Source organism: Bos taurus, chromosome 3, assembly GCF_002263795.3.
Source record: "Bos taurus isolate L1 Dominette 01449 registration number 42190680 breed Hereford chromosome 3, ARS-UCD2.0, whole genome shotgun sequence".
In the NCBI taxonomy this organism is placed as follows: domain Eukaryota; kingdom Metazoa; phylum Chordata; class Mammalia; order Artiodactyla; family Bovidae; genus Bos; species Bos taurus.
The window spans coordinates 74,846,265-74,867,278 of NC_037330.1; the positions used below are offsets into that span (position 1 = coordinate 74,846,265).

Genomic DNA, 21,014 nt, shown 5'->3' on the forward strand with positions numbered 1-21,014 from the left:
AGTTTTCATTCCAATCCCAAAGAAAGGCAATGCCAAAGAATGCTCAAACTACCACACAATTGCACTCATCTCACATGCTAGTCAAGTAATGCTCAAAATTCTCCAAGCCAGGCTTCAGCAGTACGTGAACTGTGAACTTCCAGATGTTCAAGCTGGTTTTAGAAAAGACAGAGGAACCAGAGAGCATATTGCCAACATCCGCTGGATCATCAATAAAGAAGAGAGTTCTAGAAAAACATCTATTTCTGCTTTATTGACTATGCCAAAGCCTTTGACTGTGTGTATCACAATAAACTGTGGGAAGTTCTGAAAGAGATGGGAATACCAGACCACCTGATCTGCCTCTTGTGAAACCTGTATGCAGGTCAGGAAGCAAGTTAGAACTAGACATGGAACAACAGACTGGTTCCAAATAGGAAAAGGAGTACATCAAGGCTGTATATTGTCACCGTGCTTATTTAAATTATATGCAGAGTACATCATGAGAAACACTGGGCTGGAAGAAGCACAAGCTGGAATCAAGATTGCCAGGAGAAATATCAATAACCTCAGATATGCAGATGACATTACCCTTATGGCAGAAAGTGAAGAGGAATTGAAAAGCCTCTTGATGAAAGTGAAAGGACAGTGAAAAAGTTGGCTTAAAGCTCAACATTGAGAAAACGAAGATCATGGCATCCGGTCCCATCACTTCATGGGAAATAGATGGGGAAACAGTGGAAACAGTATCAGACTTTATTTTTGGGGGCTCCATAATCACTGCAGATAGTGATTACAGCCATGAAATTAAAAGACGCTTATTCCTTGAAAGTTATGACCAACCTAGACAGCATATTGAAAAGCAGAGACATTACTTTGCCAACAAAGGTCCGTCTAGTCAAGGCTATGGTTTTTCCTGTGGTCATGTATGGATGTGAGAGTTGGACTGTGAAGAAAGCTGAGCACTGAAGAATTTATGCTTTTGAATTGTGATGTTAGAGAAGACTCTTGAGAGTCCCTTGGACTGCAAGGAGATCCAACCAGTCCATTCTAAAGGCGATCAGTTGTGGGTGTTCTTTGGAAGGAATGATGCTGAAGCTGAAACTCCAATACTTTGTCCACCTCGTGGAAAAGGTTGACTCATTGGAAAGGCTCTGATGCTGGGAGGGATTGGGGGCAGGAGGAGAAGGGGACAACAGAGGATGAGATGGCTGGATGGCATCACCGAGTCAGTGAACGTGAGTTTGGGTGAACTCCGGGAAATGGTGATGGACAGGGAGGCCTGGTGTGCTGCAGTTCATGGGGTCGCAAAGAGTCGGACACGACTGAACAACTGAACTGAAATGATGAACTCCTTTTCTAACTTTATATTAGGATACAGTGGTGACTCTCAAATCAAGTAAACTAGGTTATGAGAGAAATTTTTAATAACAGTTGTAGTATGATTACATATAGAAATTATATTGATGGATGACCTGTGTTGTATCCTGGAAGCAATATAAATTGACATGAAACCCTTAGTATTTAGAGCATTGGTCTACAAACATTTCATTAAAGAGCAAGATTAATAAATATTATAGGCTTCACAGGCTATACTATTTGTTACATGAGCATAGCCATAGACAATTCATAAACAATCAGCATGTGGCTGGGTCCCAGTAAAACTTTATTTACGTCATGTTCCTGAATTAGAGGATAAAGAAGTTTCTAATACAGGAAAATGATGGCAGGAGCAATTTTGTGCCAGAGCAAGGTTACCCCTTCTTCTTGCCTTCTTTTATTGCTATCGTTAAGACTGATAATTGTCGAAAAAAATAAAGCTTTTATACAGTACCTTATTTTGAATAGAGAAATTCACACTGAAGAAGCAAGTGTGCAAGAAAGCTTGTTTTAGTTGAGAGCTAGACTAACCTGGGTGTGATGGTTGATAAGGTAAAATAAATCTGGTAAAAAGACGTTTTTAAGGAAGTTTTTTTTAAAAATTATTTCAGTGAATGTGTTAACCTCCACTTCCTTATCTCTTCTCCTATTCTGATATAATCCCTTTAGTGTATAGTTGAACCATTTAAAATATCCAGCTAAATGGTTTCTGGTAAATTCTAAGTTGTGCAGCTATCACCACAATCAAGTTGAGAATATTTTAATCACCTTAATAAGAAATCATGTATTTTTTACCTTTCAGTGCTTCCCACTCCATTTCCTCCAGCCCTAGACAATCACTAATCTACTGTCTCTTTAGATTTTATTATTCTAGACATTTCATATGAAAGAAAATGACACAATATGTGGTCTTTCACTTAGCACATTTTTTTTTTTAATTTGTGTTATAGCATGTATCAGTACTTGATTCCTTTTTTTTTTTTTTACAATTAAGATTACATTGTATGGGTATTTCTCATTTTATTTATACTCATCAATTAATGCAAATTTGAGTTGTTTCTACCTTTTGGTTATTTTGAGTAATGCTCTCATGAGCACTTGTATATATTTTGTGTGGAGATGTTTTCATTTTCTTGGGTGTATACCTTTTGCTGGGTCATGTGTTAAGTCTGTGTTTACTGTTTGGACGAACTGCCAAACTATTTTCCAAAGTGATTGCACTATTTCACTGGCCCAAGAACAGTGTTTGAAGATTTCAATTTCTCCTCCTTGCCAACATTTGTTGTTACCTGTCTTTGGTTATAGGCATCCAAGTGAGCATAAAGTTGTATCTGCTTGTGGTTTCAATTTGTATTTCCTTAGTGGCTAATGATATTGAGCATATTTTCATGTGCTTTTTGGCCATTTGTATATCTTCTTTGGAGAAATGGCTATTCATATATTACCATTTTTAAATTGGGTTGTCTTTTTATTATTTAGTTGTAAGAGTTCTTTATATATTCTGGATACTGCTACTGCTAAGTCACTTCAGTTGTGTCCGACTCTGTGGGACCTCAGAGACGGCAGCCCACCAGGCACTGCCGTCACTGGGATTCTCCAGGCAAGAACGCTGGAGTGGGTTGCCATTTCCTTCTCCAATGCGTGAAAGTGAAAAGTGAAAGTGAAGTCACTCAGTCATGTCCGACCCTTCGCGACACCATGGACTGCAGCCTACCAGGCTCCTCTGTCCATGGGATTTTCCAGGCAGGAGTACTGGAGTGAGGTGCCATTGCCTTCTCCATATTCTGGATACAAAACCCTATGATTTGCAGAATACTTTCTTCCTTTGTAGGTTGTCTTTTCCTCTTCTTGATTTTATCCTTTATAACATAAAACGTAATTTTGGTGAAATCCAATTTATTTTCTTTTTGCTGAGCTTTGGTGTATCTTAGAAACCATTACCTAATTAAAGATCACAAAAATTTACTCCTTTGTTTTTTTCCCTAAGGATTTTAGAGTTTTAATCCTTACATTTAGGTCTGTGATCTTTTTTTAAATGAATTTTTGATGGTGTGATTGATATATACTTCTGTCCTTATGCAAGTACACACTCTATTGATTCTTGTGGTTTTGTAGTAAGTTTTGAAATTGGAAAGTATGAGTTCTCCAACTTTGTTGGTTTTTTCCCCAAGATTCTTTTGAATATTTTGGGTCCCTTGAATTTTTGTATGAATTTTTAGATCATCTTGTCAGTTTTCAACAAAAAGCCAGTGAGTTTTAATGGAGAGTGCTTTGAGTTTATGGACCAATTTAGGGAGCATTGTTATCTTAACAATATTTAATCCATGAATTTGGGGTATTTCGGTATTATTTAATTTTTTTCAATAGTATTTTCTAGTTTTTGGATAGAAGCCTTGTACCATTCTCCTTATCTTTTGAGTTATATGCAAGCAACTCCTTAATCCCTCAGCTGTTTGATTTCTTTGTATTATTTAGAGTGTCATAGGAAAGTACTTAAATATCAGTTTGTTCTTTTAGATTCAGCATGTAGAGGAGTTTCTGCTACTTTTTCTCTTGGACGTTGAGAGAAAAGCAAGGGCAATATGCTTGCCCTTTCCCATACTAGAGCTCAATGAATCATTCCAAGATGGAAAAGCAGAAAAAAAAAAAATCCATGTGAGAGTCTTTGAAAATGATTATTATAAAAGAAGCATCAATATAAGTATCCTAAGTCTCTATTAAGAACTGTAAGAAATAGAAGTTTAGAAAATAATTGCCTTGTTTTTTAGTAACACATAAAGCAGTTTGTTTCTTTAAAACTGGTAAATCATGATGGGAAGAAAACCATCCAAATTATCAAGATACTATGGAAATTTAAAAAAATATAGTCACTTCATTTTAAAACATCTAAATTGAATACAGAAAAAAAGGCTTGACAGTAACACTTATGAAAGAAATTGAAGATTAAATAAACAGACAAAAAGTTATACTGTGTTCATGGTTTGGAAGAATTAATATTGTTAAAATGGCTTTACCATCCAAAGAAGCCTACAGAATTATTGCAATCCCTATCAAAACACCAAGGGTGTTTTCCATAGAACTAGAATGAATAATTCTGAAATTTGTATGGAAACACAAAAGACCCTGATTAGCAAAAGAAATCTTGAGAAAGAACAGAACTGGAGGGATCAAGCTTCCTGACTTCAGTCTACTATAAAACTACAGTAACCAAAACAGTATGGTATTGGCACAAAAAGAGATATTTAGATAAATGGAACAAAACAGAAGGCTCAGAAATAAACCCATGCATGTTGGTCAATTAGTCTATGACAGATGAGGCAAGAATACACAATGGAGAAAAGACATTCTCTTTAATTAGTGATGCTGGGAAAACTGGACAGCTTACATGTCAAAGAATGAGATTAGAACAGTTTCTAACACCATATATTTATTAAACTAAGCTCAAAATGAATTAAAGACCTAAATGTAAGACCAGTACTTCCTAGAAGAAAACATAGACAAAACACTCTTTGATGTAAATAGTACCAATATTTTTTTGATCTGTTGCCTAAGCAAAGGAAATAAAAATAAACAAATGGGACCTAGTTAAACCAGAAAGCATTTGCATAGTGAAAGATACTATTGACAAAATGAGAAGACTACCTATGGAATGGGAGAAAATATTTGCACATGATCTGACCAACAAGGGGTTAATATCCAAAATACATAAACAGCTCATACAGCTCAACATCAAAAAAACAAAAACAAAAAAAACAAAAAACCTATTTAAAAAGTGTGCAGAAGGTCTGCATAAACAGTTTTCCAAAGAAGACATACAAATTGCTAAGAGGCATGTTAATTATCAGAGAAATGCAGATTAAAATCAAAATCAGCTCGCACTTGTCAGAATGGCTGTCACCAAAAAGAACACAAATAGTAAATCAATTGTACTCTAATAAAAATTAATTAAAAAAAACATGAATAACATACTCACAAGGATATGGAGAAAACGGAACCTACACTGTTGTAAGGAATGCAAATTGGTGCGGCTGCTACGGAAAACAGTAAGGCAGTTTCTCAAAAAACTAAAAATAGAACCAGAAGTTTTACTCGAGTATTTATCGGAATGAAACTGATAACACTTATTTGAAAAGATACATGCATCCCCAGTGTTCATAGCAGCATTCTTTACAATTGCCAAAATATGGAAGCAACCTAAGTGTCCATCAAATATGAATGGATGAAGATGTGATTTATATATAACGGAATATTACTCAGCCATGAAATTTTGTTTTATGTAGCAACACGGATGAACTTGAAGTGAAATAAGTCAGAGACAAATACTGTATAATATTACTTATATGTGGGTTCTAAAAAGTAAAATAGACCAGTGAATATAACAAAAAACAAACAGTCGCAGATATAGAGAACAAGCTAATGGTTATCAGTGGGGAGAAGCAAAAGGAGACAAGAGGAGGATAGCAGAATAAGAGATACAGACCACTATGTGCAAAATAAATAAGCTATAAGGAGTATAATATAATACAGACAATATAGCCTATACTTTATAAATGGAATATAACCTTTAAAATTGTGAATCACTATGTTATACACCTGAAACTTAGCAGTTTTCTAATTGGGTATCAGACTAGTTGGGTTTGAGTCATGTGTCTTCCCTGGTTTGTGTTTTTAAGGTACAGCATTTGTTACTAAGAGAAAACAGTAGTGAAGAAATTCCAGAAATAGTAACTATGACATCTCGTAACTAAAGCGAAGAAAAGAACTTTCATATATCCTTGGAGAATAGTGAAAATTGTAAGTTTTATTGTTGTGTTGGTGGTAAAGAAAAGAAAGCTATGACTGTCAATTGCTGATAAAGTTGAATTTGAGGTAAAGTGATTTAAAAATGCTAAGAGAGTAATTATATTTTGATAGAAGGTATGATCATTAGTACTCATAAAGTTATTGCATCTTTATACACTCATCAAAAAAGTATAAAAAAATAGCAAAGTATTAACGAAGATAGAGAAAAGTTAACAAATAAAATCAAAGTAGGACTTCTGCCTCTAGTAATGATGACTAGATAATTAGGACCAGTCTTCTTTAGAAGCAAATGAGAATAAAATTCCAGCAGAACTATTCAGATCCCTAAAGGACGATGCCATCAAAGTTTTGCATTCATTATGTCAGCAAATCTGGAAGACCCAGCAGTGGCCACAGGACTGGAAATGGTCAATCCTCATCCCAGCTCCCAAGATGGTAGTATCAACGAATGTGCTAACCATTGGACAGATGCACTTAATCTTCCATGGTAGTAAGGTCATGCTTAAAATATTGCATGCTAAGCTTCAGCATTACGTGAACCAAGAACTTCCAGATGTCCAGGCTGGGTTTAGAAAAGGAAGAGGAACTAGAGGTCAAACTGGCAACATTTGCTGGATTATAGAGAAAGCAAGGGAATTTCAGAATCTTTGTTTCTTTGACTACGTTAAAGCCTTTGACTGTGGATCATGACAAACTGGAAAGCTCTTAGAGAGATGAGAATACTAGACCATCTTATCTGTCCCCTGAGAAACCCGTGTGCAGGTCAAGAAGCAACAGTTAGAACGCTGTATGAAACAACTGATTAGTTTAAGATCTAGAAAGGAGTATGACAGGGCTGTTTGCTGTCACCTTGTTTGTTTAACCTATATGCTGAGCACATCATGAGAAATGCTGGGCTACATGAGTTAAAAGCTGGAATCAAGATAGGTGGGAGAAACATCAACAATCTCATGTGTGAATGATACCACTCTAGTGGCAGAAAGCAAAGAGGAATTAAAGAGCCTCTTGATGAGGATGAAGGAGAGTGAAAGAGCTGGCTTTAACTAAATATTAAAAAAAAATAAGATCGTGGCATTCAGACCCATTACTGCATAGCAAATGGAAGGGGAGAAGGTGGAAGTAGTAACAGATTTCCTCTTCTTGGGCTCCTAAATCACTGTGGATGGTGGCTGCAGTCATGAACTCAGAAGACGATTGCTGCTTGGCAGGAAAGCGGTGACAAACCTAGACAGTGTGTTGAAAAGCAGAGACATTACTCTGCTGACAAAGGTCTGTATAGTCAAGGTTATGGTCTTCTTGGTGGTCACGTATGGTTGTGAGAGCTGTACCGTAAAGAAGGCAGAGAATGCCAAAGAATTGATGCCATTGAAATCTGGTGCTGGAGAAGACTCCTGAAAGTCCCTTGGACAGCAAGGAGATCAAACTAGTCAACCTTAAGGGAGGTCAACCCTGAATATTCACTGGAAGGACTGATGCTGAAGCTCCAGTGTTTTGGTCATCTGATGCGAACAGATGACCCTTTGGAAAAGTTCGCGATGCTGGGAAAGATTGAGGGCAGGAGAAGAGGGTGTCAGAGGATGAGATGTCTGGATGGCATCACCAATGCAATGAACATGAACTTGAGCAAACTCTGGGAGATGCTGAGGGACAGGGAAGCCTGGCATGTTGCAGTCCATGGGGTCACAAAGAGTAGGACACAACGGGGTGACTGAACAAAAACAAAGAATAAAATATTCTACTTTAAGGGCATTGAAGATCTAATGAGGTAGGAAGGAACCCCTGGTCCAAGATCTGGCAGAAGATGAAAACCCAGTAGCTTTTGTAAATCCTGAAGAAGTGGTTAAGAGGCTGAGTGGTATTTTTGACAGTCTCAGTGAGCTAAGAGGACAAAAGATGGAGATTGAGCTTCCCTGGTGGCTTGGTGGTAAAGAATCTGCCTGCACTGCAGGAGACCCAGGTTCCATCCCTGGATGGGGAAGATCTCCTGGAAAAGGAAATTGCTGTTCACTCCAGTGTTCTTGCCTGGAGAATTACATGGACAGAGTAGCCTGGAGTGCTACAGTCCATGGGGTTGCAAAGAGTAGGACACGACTGAGTGACTAACACTTTCACTCTCAGGGCCTACCAGGTGTGGGATATCTCTTAAAAATGCTGGTCTTTGGGATGAAAACTTGAAGAGCTGCCACTTGGGAATAAGGGTCAGTTGCAGGTCAATCAGCTCTGATACAGAGTGAATCATACTTTTGAGTCATGAGGGCCAGAAAAAAATTTCAGCCCCTGGGTTAGTCTAGTACCCCCAGCCATATGGCAGAACCAAATGAAAGTCTCTGAAGGATTTGTTTCTTAGGCTTCAAGATTTTTGCATAAGGAGTTGGTTAAATATCACATTCAGCTTATAATTAAAGATGACCAGCATTACAGGGAAACTGGACAATGTGAATGAGAACCAGAGAGAAGCAATAAGAGAAACAATCATCAGAGCTTCATTTATTGTAATTGTTATTAGATAGGGACTATTTTTTATTATTTAATAGAAGTACAGTTGATTTATAATGTTATGTTAGTTTCTGGTGTATTGCAAAGTGTTTCAGTTATACATACTCCTTTTCAGATTTTTCCATTATAGTTTATTATAAGATACTGAATATAGCTCTCTGTGCTATTTACAGTAGGACCTTGTTGTTTATCTGTTTTATGTACAGTAGTTTGTATGGACAGAGATTTTTAATGACAATGTTTATGATTTTCTTGGAGGATGAGAGACGGGGTTGAATATTTATTAGAGAACTTGGAACTATGAAAATTAAAATATCTGGAAAAGAACTAAATAGAAATTCTCAAATGGAAATGTATAATCCTGAGTTAAAAACTAAATAAATGGGTTTAGATCCTGAAGAAGACTGAACTTATGATCTTGGAAATATATCAGAATACAATGAAATACAATGAAAAATACAATGAAAAAGGGAAAGAAATTTTTTAAAAACTAAAAAGGTAACAGCAGTTTTATGTTAACTGAACACCAGGAGAGAAGAGAGAGGATATGGGGCGAAAGGAGTATTTGAGAAGACAATTGCTGAGAATTTTTAAAAATTGATGAAAGATATCAATTCAGAGATTTAAGAAGCCCAGTTCAGTTCGGTTCAGTCACTGAGTCGTGCCTGACTCTTTGTGACCCCATGGACTGCAGCATCCCAGGCTTCCCTGTCCATTACCAGCTCTCGGAGCTTACTCAAACTCATGTCCATAGAGGCGGTGATGCCATCCAACCATCTCATCTGCTGTTGTCCCCTTCTCCGGCCTTCAGTGTTTCCCAGCCTCAGGGTCTTTTTCAATGAGTCCGTTCTTCACATTAGGTGGCCAAAGTCTTGGAGTTGTCAGCTTCAGCATCAGTCCTTCCAATGAATATACAGGACTGATTTCTTTAGGATGGACTAGTTGGATCTCCTTGCAGTCCAAGGGACTCTAAAGAGTCTTCTCCAACACCAGAGTTCAAAAGCACCAATTCTTCAGTCCTCAGTTTTTTTAATAGTCCAACTCTCACATCCATACATGATGACTGGAAAAACCATAGCTTTGACTAGAAAGACCATTGTTAGCAAAGTGATGTCTCTGCTTTTTAACATGCTGTCTAGGTTGGTCATAGCTTTTCTTCCAAGGAGCAAGCATCTTTTAATTTCAAGGCTGCAGTCACCATCTGCAGTGATTTTGGAGCCCCCCAAAATAAAGTCTGTCACTGTTTCCATTTTTTCCTCATCTACTTGCCATGAAGTGATGGGACCAGATGTCATGATCTTAGTTTTCTGAATGTTGAATTTTAAGCCAACTTTTTCACTCTCCTCTTTCACTTTCAACAAGAGGCTCTTTAGTTTTTCTTCACTTTCTGCCATAAGGGTAGTGTCATCTGGATACCTGAGGTTATTGATATTTCTCCCGGCAATCTTGATTCCAGCTTGTGCTTCATCCAGCCTGGCATTTTGCATGATGTACTCTGCATATAATTTAAATAAGCAGGGTGACAGTATGCAGCCTTGATGTACTCATTTCCTGATTTGGAACCAGTCTGTTGTTCCACGTCCAGTTCTAAGTGTTGCTTCTTGACCTGCGTACAGATTTCTCAGGAGGCAGGTCAGGTGGTCTGGTATTCCCATCTCTTGAAGAATTTTCCATAGTTTGTTGTGATCTACATAGTAAAGGCTTTGGTATAGTCAATAAAGCAGAAGTAGATGTTTTTCTGGAACTCTCTTTGTTTTTTCGATGATCCAGCGGATGTTGGCAATTTGATCTCTGTTTCTTCTGCCTTTTCTAAAACCATCTTGAACATCTGGAAGTTCATGGTTCATGTGCTGTTGAAGCCTGGCTTGGAGAATTTTGAGCATTACTTTACTAGCGTGTGAGATGAGTGCAATTGTGCGGTAGTTTGAGCATTCTTTGGCATTCCCTTTCTTTGGGATTGGAATGAAAACTGACCTTTTCCAGTCCTGTGGCCACTGCTGAGTTTTCCCAATTTGCTGGCATATTGAATGCAGCACTTTCACATCATCATCTTTCAGGATTGAAATAGCTCAACTGGAATTTCATCATCTCCACTAACTTTGTTCGTAGTGATGCTTTCCAAGGCCCACCTGACTTCACATTCCAGGATGTCTGGCTCTAGGTGAGTGATCACACCATCGTGGTTATCTGAGTCACGAAGATCTTTTTTTGTATGGTTCTTCTATGTATTCTTGCCACCTGTTAATATCTTCTGCTTCTGTTAGGTCCATACCATTTCTGTCCTATATTGAGCCCATCTTTGCATGACATGTTCCCTTGGTATCTCTGATTTTCTTGAAGAGATCTCTAGTCTTTCCCATTCTATTGTGTTCCTTTTTCTTTGCATTGATCACTCAGGAAGGCTTCTTATCTCTCCTTGCTCTTCTTTGGAACTCTGCATTCAAATGGGTTTATCTTTCTTTTTCTCCTTTGCCTTTTTCATCTTTTCTTTTCTCAGCTATTTGTAAGGCGTCCTAAGACAACCGTTTTGCCTTTTGCATTTCTTTTTCTTAAGGATGGTCTTGATCACTGCCTACTGTACAGTGTCACAAACCTCCGTCCATAGTTCATCAGGCACTCTATCTATCAGATCTAATCCCTTGAATCTATTTGTCACTTCCACTGTATAATCATAAGGAATTTGATTTAGGTCATACCTGAATGGTCTAGTGGTTTTCCCTACTTTCTTCAATTTAAGTCTGAATTTGGCAATAAGGAGTTCATGATCTGAGTCAGAGTCAGCTCCCGGTCTTGTTTTTGCTGACTGTATAGAGCTTCTCCATCTTTGTCTGCAAAGAATATTATCAATCTGATTTCAGTGTTGACCATCTGGTGATGTCCATGTGGAGAGTCTTCTCTTGTGTTGTTGGAAGAGGGTGTTTGCTATGACCAGTGCGTTCTCTTGGAAAAACCCAGAATAAAAAAAAAGAATTGCACATTGGAATGAGATGGCTGAAAAAAAACTTAAGTGCTGCCAGAAAATTCGTATTACTTTAGAAAGAACAGTAGAAATTCCTATAGCTGACTTCTCAACAAGAAAGAAAACCATAAGACCACATAGAATACTGAAGAAAATAACAGCTAATCAAGAATTATATACCCTTTACAGTACCCTTTGAAGTTGAATAAACATTTGCAAACAAAACCTAAGAGAATTCACTTATCAGACCACCACTAAAAGAAATACTGAAGGATGTATTTCAGGTAGAATAAAAGTGATTCTGAAGTAGAAAGGAATGAAGAGTAACAAAAGTGGTAAGAAATCCTAAATGAATATTGACTGTAAGATTCAAATAAAAACTCACGAGACTAGATAACAGCATGTAAGTCTGGATGGAGGGAATGAAGTTAGTGTTCTAAGGTCATTGACTTGCTTTCAAGGGTAATGTGCCATTTACCATGAGAATTTGATAAATCAAGGATGCATATTGTAAACTTTAGAGCTGTGCTATCTAATAGAAAGCCAGTGCAAGCCTCTCTTAAAACTAAATTTTCTATTAGCCTCATAAAATAGAAGTAGGTTAAATTAATTTTAATACTACATCTTATTTAACCCAAAATATCTGAAACATTATTTTAATGTGATGACCAATATAAAACATTATCGAGATATTTTACATTCTTGTTTTTCATACTAAAGTCTTAAACATCCCACTTATGGCACATCTCAGTTCAGACCAGCCACACTTCCAATACTCAATAACCACATATAGCTACCATATCAGACAGTGCATGTCTAGGATAACTACTATAAAAATAGTAAAAATAAATATATACCTTCCATCTACAGACAGAAAACCAAAATGGAAATATGAAAATAATCAATTTAGAAAATGGTAGGAAGATGAGAAAAAGAAATGTGGAACTGGCAAGACAAATATTGAAAGCACAATGAAAAGCACAATGCTGGAAGGTAGAGTTAAACTCCAATAATATCCTTAGTGGCTCAGCTGGTAAAGAATCCACCTGCCATGTGGGTAGACCTGGGCTCCATCTCTGGGTTGGGATGATGCCCTGGAGAAGGGAACCGCTATCCACTCCAGTATTCTGGCCTGGAGAATTCCATGGATTGTATAGTTTGTGGGGTCGCAAAAAGTCGGACACGACTGATCAACTTTCACTTAAATATAATTAAGTATAATATATGAGACTGGATTAAATGCTCGAACAGTTAAATGATAAATACTGTCTTACTGTATGAAAAAACACCCAGCTGCATACAATTGGAAACACATTTGAAATACAGCATATAAAAATTGAAAGTGAAAGGAGTGAACAATATATTCCATGTAAATACCAGTCAAAAATTGGTATAGTTGTGTTAACATCATGTGGTTAACACAACTGTAGTCACTAAGTCGTGTCCGACTCTTGCACCCCATGGACTATAGCGTCCCAGGCTCTTCTGTCCATGGAATTCTCCAGGCAAGAATACAGGGGTTGGTTGCCATTTCCTTCTCCAATATTAACATCATCAGATCAGATCAGATCAGTTGCTCAGTCGTGTAAGACTCTTTGCGACCCCATGAATCACAGCACGCCAGGCCTCCCTGTCCATCACCAACTCCTGGAGTTCACTGAGACGTCCATTGAGTCAGTGATGCCATCCAGCCATCTCATCCTCTGTCGTCCCCTTCTCCTCTTGCCCCCAATCCCTCCCAGCATCAGAGTCTTTTCCAATGAGTCAACTCTTTGCATGAGGTGGCCGAAGTACTGGAGTTTCAGCTTTAGCATCATTCCTTCCAAAGAAATCCCAGGGCTCATCTCCTTCAGAATGGACTGGTTGGATCTCCTTGCAGTCCAAGGGACTCTCAAGAGTCTTCTCCAACACCACAGTTCAAAAGCATCAATTCCTCAGCGCTCAGCCTTCTTCACAGTCCAACTCTCACATCCATACATGACCACTGGAAAAACCATAGCCTTGACTAGATGAACCTTTGTTGGCAAAGTAATGTCTCTGCTTTTGAATATGCTATCTAGGTTGGTCATAACTTTCCTTCCAAGGAGTAAGCGTCTTTGAATTTCATGGCTGCAGTTATCATCTGTAGTGATTTTGGAGCCCAGAAAAATAAAGTCTGACACTGTTTCCACTGTTTCCCCATTTATTTTCCCTGAAGTGATGAGATCGGATGCCATGATCTTCGTTTTCTGAATGTTGAGCTTTAAGCCAACTTTTTCACTCTCCACTTTCACTTTCATCAAGAGGCTTTTGAGTTTCTCTTCACTTTCTGCCATAAGGGTGGTGTCATCTGCATATCTGAGGTTATTGATATATCTCCCGGCAATCTTGATTCCAGCTTGTGTTTCTTCCAGTCCAGCGTTTCTCATGATGTACTCTGCATATAAGTTAAATAAACAGGGTGACAATATACAGCCTTGATGTACTCCTTTTCCTATTTGGAACCAGTCTGTTGTTCCATGTCCAGTTCTAACTGTTGCTTCCTGACCTGCATACAAATTTCTCAAGAGGCAGATCAGGTGGTCTGGTATTCCCATCTGTTTCATAATTTTCCACAGTTTATTGTGATCCACACAGTCAAAGGCTTTGGCATAGTCAATAAAGCAGAAATAGATGCTTTTCTGGAATTCTCTTGCTTTTTCCATGATCCAGCGGATGTTGGCAGTTTGACCCCTTGTTCCTCTGCCTTTTCTAAAACCAGCTTGAACATCAGGAAGTTCAAGGTTCACCTATTGCTGAAGCCTGGCTTGGAGAATTTTGAGCATTACTTTACTAGCGTGTGAGATGAGTGCAATTGTGTGGTAGTTTGAGAGCAGAAAATACCTGAGATAAAGAGAGGTGCTTCAAGAGGAAAAAATCATTCATTTTACTGGGAAAGTATTTAAGGATTTGATTTGTAATTAATAACATAGGCTGAAAATATACCAAGCAAATACTGCTAGAAATATAAGAAGTATAGAAATTCCCGTTATAGTGGGAGATTTTAGCTTTCTTTTTTTAACAATAAGCTGACAAGAAAACCAGTAAGGATACAAAAAGTATGAACAACACAAACTGGACCTAGTATGTTTATTTGAAATGTTGCACCCCAGATCCTCAGGTTACATGCTGTTTTCAAACATACAGAAAACATTTACAAAAATTGACTAAACTTGACCATAATGCAACTTTCAACATGTTTCAGATTGAAATTATATTGAGTCTGTTCTCTGATCAAATTGCAATTAAACTAGAGGTTAGTAATCAAAAGATAAAGATATTAGGAAAAGGTGAAAAACCAAGCATCTAAGAATTCATTTCAAGAAATTAGGAAAAGAACAATTTAATTTACTTAATTTCCCAACTTAAGTCTGTTTTACCCAAATAACAGAAGAAAAGAAATAATAAAGGCAACAATTATTTAGAACAGGTGTTAAGTTGCAACATGCCAAAACTGTGTTCTTTAAAAAGATGCGTAAAAGTAATGAACCTCAGACTGATCAAATAAGAAACACAAATAACAGATGTGAATGAAAAGTGGGGCAACTGCATAAATTTTAATGTCATTTATAAATTGTGGAAGGATATTTATAAACAAAATATGTGACAATAGATGACAATTTAGATGACATGGACAGAATCCTAGAAAAACATTGTCAAAATGTACGCAAAAAGGAATTAGGAAACATCAGTACTCTTGTCATTATTAATCCATAATAAAAATGTTCAGTCTAAGGAAATTCAAGGGCTAAATGCTTTTATAAACATATTCTTATAAACATGTAAGAAAAATAACATGAAAACTTTTACAGTTACATAACCCAATTCTGGAAATATTTGAGTGTGCAATACTTGCCTAAGGTAATGCCTATTGCATTTTAGTGATATTTTTAGGGTTTGTTGCTATCAGAGCTTTTTCTGAAGCCTTCATTCACGAATGCTTATTGACTGTATTTTGAATGTTATATGTGTATTGGAAGCATTTCATATACATAAATGAATAAAATATGTATCTAGTTGTACTGAGGTTAATGTCTAATGAAGGAGACAGATGTTTCTACATAAAAAGTACAGTTTAGTGTGGAAAGTTCTTCAATAAAGAGATAGGTATAGAAGGCTGTGGGAGCAGTGCAGAGGAACATCTGATTATCTAGAGAAGGCTTCAGTGGATAGATGATGTTTGAGCTAAGCCCTAGAAGGTGAGTATTAACTTGCTAGGCCAATGGGAAGGAATATGTAGGAAGAATTAACAAAATGTGTGTAAAATATCAAGAATCTCAGCTACTGGAGAATTTATTGCATGCAATTCAGATGAAATATGGGGTAAGAAAGAAACTAGGAGAAGAAAGGAAGGTAAGGACTTATCTCAAGAACCTTTTATGCCACGTTAAAGATAAAATGTGGACCACGGTCAAGCCTTTTAAGTGAAACTACAACATGGTGAAGTTTTTGTTTTAAAATTATTATTCCAGTTTAGAGAGGAGATTGAAATGGGAATTAAGAATGAAAGTCCAAAGTAAAGGCTTTGGTTTTGGCTTAGTGTTGAGCTGTTTCTGGCATCAGTTTGTCAACTAGTTTTGTTTACTTTTTGTGACTACTTTTTGGTTTTGATAGAGATTTTCATAGAATGTGAATGCAACACATGAAATTAGTTCAATATTTAGAAAAGGTAGAAGACGATCTTATTCTAACCAATCAAATTGGAAATTGATACTTGTATATGTAGATTTCTTTTTCTCTGGAGCTGATCAGAAACAAATGTTTACAATAACAAGGTACTGATTTTAGCAAAACAGAAAATGTATCTTCTATAGACCCACCTTGATTTAGCATATTGAGACAGAGGAAATTGTTTACCTTTGCAATATACTTTTTTTTTTTTAAATTGAAGTATAATTGATGTACAACATTTTATTACTTTCAGGTCTATAACCTAATGTTTTCATGTTTGTATATAGTGAAATGATTACCACAAGAAGTCTAATTAATATGCATCACCATACATAGTTCAGAATTTTTTTTTCTTGTGATGATAGCTTTTAAGATCTACATTTAACAATTTTCAAATGCAGTATAATAGTAACCATGCCATATATTACATCCCCAGGACTTAATTTTTTAACTGAGTTTGTACCTTTTAATTCTCTTCACCCATTTCACCTACTCTCCTATTCTTCACCTTTGGCAATCACCAGTATGTTCTCGCTCTCTCTCTCTCTGTGTATGTGTGTGTGTATGTCTATATATATATATATATGTATGTATGTATTTTAAAAAATTCCACATATAGGTGAGACTGTATGGTATTTGTCTCTATCTGACTTATTTCACTTAGCATAATGCCCTCACGGTCCATCTGTGTTGTTGCAGATGGCAAGATTTCATTCTTTTTTTAATGGCCAAATAACATTCCATTGAATGTGTAATACATACAGACACACACACATTTTATCCATTTGTCTGTCGATGGGCACCTAGTTTGTTTCCCTATCATGGGTATCGTAAATAATGCTTCAGTGAACATAGGGGTGAATATATTTTTTCCAGTTAGTGTTTTCATTTTCTTTTATTTTTTAAAACTTGAGGACAGGATTGAATCTTACTGAGATGAGCAAGGATGAGTGTGTAGTGGGTATTTAAACTGTATGCTGAATGAACAAAGGTTGATAAAGAGAGAAATTAGAGAAATTAGCAGCAAAGGAATCTGACATTTATTTGAAGGATAAGTCCCAAAGGCAAAATGGATATTTTTCATGGGAGGTGGGGGAAAGACAAGTAGGATATGCTGTGTTTAGAAACCATTGCGTCCTTTGACCTTGACTTTACCACATAAGGTGGATCATTTTGTAGTCACATTATTTTTGCTTAAAATTCGTCAGTGAACTTTCTGAAGGAGCTGAAACCATTTTAAAATAATTTTCCCAGTGTTTTTATACTAATTTGATTTGTTTTTGTTTCTGTTTTAGGAAACACTCCTTTACATCTTGCTGTGATGTTAGGAAATAAAGGTTAGTAAGTATTTCCTTTTTTTGTTGTTGTATAGTCATGTCTATTGGGTCACACAGAGTTGGACACAACTGAAGCGACTTAGCAGCAGCAGCAGCAGCAGTCATGTATAATCAGTTTTATTACTGCAGATGGTGACAGCAGCCATGAAATTAAAAGACACTTACTCTTTGGAAGGAAAGTTAAGACCAACCTAGACAGCATATTCAAAAGCAGAGACATTACTTTGCCAACAAAGGTCCGTCTAGTCAAAGCTATGGTTTTTCCAATAGTCATGTATGGATGTGAGAGTTGGATTGTGAAGAAAGCTGAGTGCCAAAGAATTGATGCTTTTGAACTGTGGTGTTGGAGAAGATTCTTGAGAGTCCCTTGGACTGCAAGGAGATCCAACCAGTCCATCCTAAAGGAGATCGGTCCTGGGTGTTCATTGGAAGGACTGATGCTGAAGCTGAAACTCCAGTACTTTGGCCACCTGATGTGAAGAGCTGACTCATTTGAAAAGACCCTGATGCTGGGAAAGATTGAGGGCAGGAGGAGAAGGGGATGACAGGATGAGGTGGTTGGATGGCATCACTGACTCAATGGACATGAGTTTGCATCAACTCCAGGAGTTGGTGATGGACAGGGGGGCCTGGAGTGTTGCAGTCCATGGGGTCGCAGAGAGTCAGACACAACTGAGTGACTGAACTGAACTGAATCAGTTTTAAACTGACTTCACTCATGTATAGTCAGTTTTAAAATTTTAAGATGAGTTTTATGTTTTGAATTTTAAAACATTCACCTGATTATTTGATTTGCTAATTGAGTCTAGGATTCAGTATATTAAAAAACACAACTACTTTCTCATTTTTCATAGCACTTTTTTCAAAGAGTTAGTGAAAATCTTATAGTAACCTTTATGCCTTTCGAAACTTTTTCCCTTGTTTGGTTATTTTTCAAGTAAGTATAATATCAGGAGACTCTTGTTTCCAAATATTAAGTTTATTAATATTATAATATTTTTAATATTCATAGAGTTTTATAAGATTCTTTAATATGGACTATTTTTTATAAACTCATAAGTCTAGAATTATTTTGATAGATAATAAAAAGTTAGTACTTGTTTATTCTTCAGAACAGAAAAACAGGTCATAGATGATTTAAAAGATCTCCTTTTTTTAAAAAAAAAAAAAATTTATTTATTTGGCTGCACTGGGTCTTAGTTGCAGCATGTGAGATCTTAGTTCCCTGACCAGGATGGAATTTGTGCCCTCTGCAGGGGGAGCATGGAGTCTTAGCCACTGGACCACCAAGGAATTCCCAAAAGATCTACTTTTTAAGCCTATTCCCAGATGCCATAATTATCTGGATTCTCAGTTATCTTGAAAAGTGAGGATTCTAGGTAGCTGATTGGCACCTTTCTGAGTGCTAGATTTTAAAATCTTGGATGTGTTTGATAAAAATCTTTGGAAAGCATGTACTGTTGAATTTTTAAACAAGATAACTTTTTAACACCTTTCTGATGTTCTAACCATATCATGAACACCTGTTATTGTTATATACTATAAAATAGCTGTTGCTGTAAACGTTTGGTCTGAAAGATATTACTAGAACTTGCTTTGTTGAAAAACAAAATGCTTTTGCTAGTTTAAGTTTATGTGCTTACGTGAAACATGATTTGTCAGATATTTAATTTAGATTTTAATACTACATAAATTGGCCACCTGATGCGAAGAGCTGACTCATTGAAAAAGACCCTGATGCAAAAGGAAAAGAGGGCAGCAGAGGATAAGATGGTTAGATAGCATCACCGCCTCAGTGGACATGAATCTGAGCAAACTCCAGAAGATAGTGAAGGACAGGGAAGCCTGGCATGCTGCAGTCCTTGAGGTTACAAAGAGTCAGACATAACTTAGCAACTGAACAGCAACAACAAAACTGGGGACTCAAATTTTAGTTAGTTATGCTGTTTTTTCCCTCCTTACAGAGACTCACTCAAGTAACTTTTAAGTAAAGAGAGATTCATTAAGAGGCTATATATTAAATTCAAGCTATGGGGACTATCTATGTCTCAGGATGAGTAGTAAAAAAGACAGTTTGGGAGATCAGCTATCATTTCCCCCTTCCTCCCCGTCTCTCCCCTTACTTCCTTCCTCTCTTTCTCTTCCCTTCCTTTCCTCCCTCCCCTCTGCCTACCCCCAACCTTCCACCTTCCTTCCCTTCATATATGTATGTATATCCATCTATATCAATCACCTTGTCTCTTTCTTATGGTGTATCTACTGTTCTTTATATATATATATATATATATATATATATATATATTATCTTTTCTTGATTGATTTTTCTCTGTTTATTGAACATGACCCAAAATAAGTGTTCTAAGTTCCTGAATCTTAATGGCTTTCTGATTTCAGTGTTCTCCACCTAATAGTTCAATTTCTTAGATTCCTGAATTTCTGAACAGAAAGTTTGATTGGGCTAGTTCACCTTCAGCCAAGTCACAGTGATGAGTGACTAGCAATCTCATGAATTGTTTTTGGGATATGTAGTTACTCATATAAAATTAGCTTTAGTGAGACTGACTCGGAGAGAGTTGGGGTAGAAGAGGGTATCAAGAATACAGAGGAAGAATATTTAGTAGGACTATTGGTAGGGCAGACCATGATAGTCATCTCGACACCTTGGCGAAAAGAAAGATACAGTTAGCTAAATTTGACCAATGAAAAAAGCTTATGCCTTCTTTTGAAGAACATTGGATCAGAACTTTAGAAAATAACTGAAATGTGTTCATTTACAATGTGCTAGATGCTTTTTCAGGGCATTATACATGTTTACTCATTTAACATAGCAACCATGTGAGGAAGATACTATCATTGTCCCCATTTTACAGATGAAAAAAGTTAGCTCTGAGATGTTAAGCAACTTTCCCAGGGAGAAGTAGCAGAGTTTTTACTTGAACTTGGAGTATCTTACGTCACAGCCTGGATTCCTGATCATTATGGTGACTGGCATTGCTCTCTTTTCACTGTGAATCATTTGAAAAGAAAATGGTTTAAATCAAAGTTAGCTAACATGCAGCCTGCTTCCCTCCTGTCTTTGTGATAGTCATAGTTAATTTGATGCCACGTCTGATTGCTATTCTAAATTTAACACTTTAATAGTAAATATATATTTATCAGAATTTGAATGTGAAATTAAACATATTTACTGTCCTAGGTCCTACTTTTTGGTGGAGGAGGTTTTGCTGTGTTTCATCATAGGATTGTGTCGGCCTATCCAAAATTGTTTCACAGAACATTTGTTTCATGGGAAATAATTTTTAGACGAAAATAGTGATTTGGAAAATAGTGGCTTAATACATATTAAGCAGGTTTTTTTCTTTTTTTATTGT

General features: G+C 36.8%; 1 protein-coding gene across 1 annotated transcript in view; it reads left to right on the forward strand.

Moving 5' to 3' along the window:
* The window catches only part of ANKRD13C (ankyrin repeat domain 13C), a 93,442-nt gene that overhangs the window by 16,230 nt on the left and 56,198 nt on the right, over positions 1-21,014 (forward strand). Inside the window, exon 2 of the mRNA NM_001435024.1 lies at positions 17,602-17,643. Coding sequence (NP_001421953.1) covers positions 17,602-17,643 — 42 coding nt within the window. The remainder of the gene's footprint in view (positions 1-17,601; positions 17,644-21,014) is intronic.